Source organism: Thamnophis elegans, chromosome 4, assembly GCF_009769535.1.
Source record: "Thamnophis elegans isolate rThaEle1 chromosome 4, rThaEle1.pri, whole genome shotgun sequence".
NCBI lineage: Eukaryota > Metazoa > Chordata > Lepidosauria > Squamata > Colubridae > Thamnophis > Thamnophis elegans.
Window position 1 is genome coordinate 25,867,030 of NC_045544.1, and position 4,840 is coordinate 25,871,869.

At 55.0% G+C, this 4,840-nt stretch overlaps 1 protein-coding gene across 1 annotated transcript; it reads right to left on the bottom strand.

Moving 5' to 3' along the window:
• Window positions 1–307: 307 nt before the first annotated feature.
• Window positions 308–4,308, bottom strand: LOC116507247 (uncharacterized protein K02A2.6-like; the record flags this gene model as incomplete). The annotated part of the gene is made up of 5 exons (XM_032215271.1): window positions 308–385; window positions 1,814–1,999; window positions 2,102–3,049; window positions 3,686–3,834; window positions 3,888–4,308. Coding segments are annotated over 5 exons (1,782 nt in total), but the record flags the coding sequence as incomplete, so codon positions are not given.
• Between the last annotated feature and the right edge of the window lie 532 nt (window positions 4,309–4,840).

Sequence of the window (4,840 nt, forward strand, 5' to 3'; positions counted from 1 at the left end):
GTCATATCATATGAGCAATGGTGACTTACCACATATCTTTTAGTGAAATTCATGGCTAAGGCAAGATTTCAACTTCAGAATTCCTAGCTTAGAGCTCCTCTCTAAGTAAGCTAATATTTATTCATCTGTTGTGTTTTGCTTTTTCTAATTATTTGGAGTCTTTCAATAATATCCGGAACCTTTTCTCTGTATTTATTCTCCCTGTGTAGGTGATCATACCTTCATCACCCATCTGTCCAAGAATGGCCTGTCTTGAAAGATTAAGTGCACCTCTTTTGAACCAGGAATGGCATGCCATAATTTTTAGCTAACCCGTTTTCCTTCTTAGTGAAACAGAAATAAAAAAATATATTGTGCACACTTCATTGTGGGAACCTTTGACCTTCTCTGCCTGTCTCGCTGCTGCCGTGATGAATGCTTTGTGTCTTTTCATTTTTAATTGCTCATAAATTGTTATCCCATGAAATACAGAACTAGCCTTGTCCTCATTTGAGTAGGGACTGAAGGGCAGCCTAATCGTGATACAATTAAGGAGGGTCTTTGTGTGCGGGTGTGAGAGTGGGGAGGGCAGGAAGGTTGCAGAAAGTTGTAGTTGAGATTTTCTTTATGGTGGAACACAAAGGCTCTTCCACGCTTACAAAGAAATATTGTTACTGGTACACAATGCAATGTTGGAAAACGTCCTCTGGAGGACAAGGAAAGACAATAAAAGAGAAGGAATTTAAATATATTCTGTTGGAAATATATGCATGTTTGGATTTGAGGATAAATCAGGAAACTTGTACTGGTTTATTACAATTAGGAAGCTTTATTTGCTGTTAGTGACACATAGTGTCATCTACAAATGCTTTTGCCATTCTTACTCCCTCTACAGTTTAGAGCTTTTCCTAATCCAAAACTTTGCATATTCCCTTCCAGTGCATCTCGTGTGAGGTTTTAGCCTCTTAGAGATTAACAGGTTAGCTCTCAGTGCTGGTTATAAACCCTTCAAAATTTACAGCTATGCTCTCTGCAAAAAGTAAAAATTTGAATACTGGCAGTTTTGCATCTTGGAGCGAAGGGAAGGGACGCGACAAGCGGGTATGCAACAGCAACCTTTATTGCGAACAGAGTGACTACGATTCAACGTGGCGTGGTTCGCGCCAAACATTTATACCCCCGGGTTTGAACGAGGAGCCAATGGGGCGTCGAGTAGCTCGACCAATCGGGGCGAGGGTTGAACCGGCTCCGCCCGGGAACCAATCAGAAGGGGAGTCCATTATCCCCGCGCTAGTATTCAACACCCCTCCCCCCCTAGTCAAAGAGTTCCCTTAGGAGGGCAAACATAGTCTTGTAAGTAGGTGGGACGGCGACGTTCTCGTCCCGACCTTCGTAGCTCCCCGGCGGTTGTCGTCGGGGGGGGTGCCGCCGGCGGAGGTGTGTCTGTGGCGGGGCAGTGACTCTGCGACGCGGCCTCGAGAGATGGCGCTGGCCCCCGGCCCCGTGCCCAATGTCCATTTGTCCGGGGTGGCGTCTCCGTGGCAACAGGAGTGTCCGACAGCGGCCCCGCGCAGTCTGGTTGGGGTGAAGGTTCAGAGCCTCGATAAGGGCTTCGAGGAAGGGAGTAGCCGGGTGAGGCGCGTCTGTCCGAAAAGTTCGTATCGGCTGGTCCCCCGTTCCCCGGGTGGAGGCGGTCCATTGGGGGGGAGGTCATCGAGGGTGGCTTGTGCTGAGAGTGGGTGTCTGAGAGGCTCGGGCCGTCTGTTTCCGTGGGGAGGCGTCGCCTTAGTTGGTCCACGTGGCGCCTCCATTGTGTTCCGTCGGCCAGAGCGACCCTGAAGGAACAGGGGCCGGTCAGAGCTGTGATGGTTGCGGGAACCCACCGTGGATCCCCAGAAAAGGAGCGGGCCCATACAGGATCCCCTAACTTAAACGCGTGGGAAGGGAGGGCCCCCAGGTTGCTCGGCAGATCCCCTGCGTAAAGTGGATGGAGCCTGTCTAGGGAGGTTCGCAATCTCCTACCCATCAAGAGCTCCGCGGGACTTTTATTAGTCGTTGGGCAGGGTATGGAGTGCTGGCTCAAGAGGTAAGCTGCCACTCTTTCTTGCCAGTCGCCCTGGTCCATGCGGCCCAAGGCTTCTTTGGCTGAGCGAACTGCGCGCTCCGCCCGGCCGTTACTAGCTGGGTGATAAGGGGCTGTGGCTGCGTGTCTGATTCCTTGTTCGGCCAGGAATTCTTGGAACGTGGTGGAGGTAAACTGGGGCCCATTATCTGAGACTATCACATCCGGTAACCCATGGGTGGCGAACATCTTACGAAGGGCCCTCACTGTACTCTCTGCTGTGGTGGAGGTCACGATTACCAGCTCTACCCACTTGGAGTAAGCATCGACTACTATCATGAAGTTTCGGCCGTGGAAGGGGCCGGCGAAGTCAATGTGTAAACGGGACCATGGGCCTCTAGGGATTTCCCACTCCCGGGGGGCGGCTGTGGGGGGATTTGGCCTAGAGTTTTGGCAGATCCTGCAGCGGCCTACGTAGTCTGCAATTTCCGAATCTAGCAAGGGCCACCACACATAGCTACGGGCTAAGGCTTTCATTCGCGCTATGCCTGGGTGGTTTTTGTGGAGTGCGGGCAGGATTCGTGCCCGCAGGGCTGTGGGGATCACTACCCTGTCCCCCCAGACAAGACAACCCCCGTGTAGGGCGAGTTCTGCTTGTCGTGCTTTAAATGGTCGGAATCCTTCCGCTACCTTTTCCGTGGGCCAACCCCTCAAGACCCATGAAGCTACTTGGGATAGGATGGGGTCGGCCTTTGTGCAAGCTGCGACGTCCGTGGCAGAGACGGGGAGGTCGGATTCGGCGATGGACAAAATAGAGAGAGCGGGCACGTGGGCTGTGTCCGTCTCTGGCAAGGGGCAACGGCTCAGGGCGTCTGCGTGCCCTAGCTGCTTACCCGGACGGTATAACAGCGTATACGAATACGCCGTTAGGAACTCCGTCCAGCGTGTCATGCGGGGAGACAAAATGGGGGGGGTTGGCTTGTCGCCTGCCAGTAGCCCCAGGAGTGGCTTGTGATCCGTGACAAGGGTGAAATTCCTACCATAGAGGTAGTCATGGAACCGCTTAATGCCGGACACTGCAGCCAGGGCTTCTTTATCGATTTGGCTGTAGTTCCGCTCCGTGGAGGAGAGTGTCCGGGAATAGAAGGCTATGGGGGCCTCTGAGCCGTTCGGTAGGGCATGGCTCAGGACCGCCCCTATGCCATAGGGAGAGGCGTCGCAAGTCAGAACTAGGGGCATCCTGTCGCTATATTGAATTAGGACTGCCGACGAGGTCAAAATGTCCTTTATAGCCGCGAACGCGTGCGCTTCACGGCTACCCCATTGCCAGGCCGCTGACCGGTCAAGCAGTCGGTGTAGCGGCTCGGCCAGCGACGCCTTGTGGGGAATAAACGGGGCGTAGAAATTTAAAAGCCCCAGGAACGCCTGCAATTCCGCCCTAGAGGTGGGTGCAGGTGCGTTCTTGATGGCGGCAACTTTGGAAGGAGTGGGGTGGATGCCTTGGGCATCAATGAGGAAACCCAAGAATTCTACTTTGGGAACAGCAATTTCGCATTTGCTGCGCTTTAGTTTCAGTCCTGCCTCCCTAAAACGTGTGAGGACCTCCCGCAGTATTTTCAGGAGTTCCGAGTGGCAGGGGGCTGCGACCAGGACGTCGTCGAAGTAGGGAACGACGCCTGGGAGCCCGTGGAGCAACCGCTCCATGAGGCTCTGAAAAATCCCCGGGGCAACCGAAACGCCGAATTGGAGACGGCGGCAACGGAAGGCCCCGCGGTGGGTGACGATGGTCTGGGCTGTAGCCGCATCGTCGTCTACGGGCAGCTGCTGGTAGGCCTGAAAATGCGGCCTTGCCCTAAGGAGTGGAGTAGGTGTTGCACTACGGGGACCGGATATGGATTTGCCTGCAGGGCCAAATTGATGGTCGACTTATAGTCGGCACATATTCTCACCGATCCGTCGGGTTTGACCGGGAGGACTATGGGGGTTTCCCAACGGGCGTGATCTACGGGCTCGATTACCCCCTGCTCTATAAGCTTATCAAGTTCGGCGTCTACCTTTGCTCTCAATGCGAAGGGGACCCTGCGTGCCTTCAGCCTAATGGGAGCGACCTGGGGATCGAGGCAGAGGGAAATGGGGGTGCCCTTGTAACAGCCCAATTTCCCATCGAACACATCTGCGAACTCGTCTAGAACGCTATCTACGGTGAGGGGAACTACCCTGTGCACCCCCTCTATGGTGAGGCCCAAAGCGGGAAACCAATCCAACCCAAGGAGAGCAGGCAGATCGTTCCTGACGATTAGAACTGGGAGTTTCCCCTTAAAGTCTCCGTATTCCACTCGGATGTGGAATATTCCTGCCGTGGGAATCCCCTTTCCCTGGTAGTCTAGGAGGGAGACCCCGACGGGGCGCAATTTGCTCTGGGGAACCCCGGGACAAAGGCGGGAAAACAGGGCCCAAGATAGGAGAGAACGGGAAGACCCGGAGTCCACCTCCATTCGACAAAGCTGACCTTCGAGACGGACGGCGGTGCTGATTTTGCGATCGCCGGCGGGAACGTGGGAAGCCTGGTAGACCACGCAGTCGGCGCTGGGGGGCTGGTAGGTTGAGTGGCAGTCCTCAGCTCGCCTCGCAGGACGTGGCTGTTGGCGGCGTTGCGGTGCCTGGCGCTGGTCGCTGGGCTGCATGAACGATGGGGCTGGCACGAGAGCCCGGCAGACCCTGGCGAGGTGTCCTTCTCCTCGGCAGCGGCGGCAGACGGCAGAACGGAACGGGCAGGATGTGCGGCTGTGGCGGCCGCCG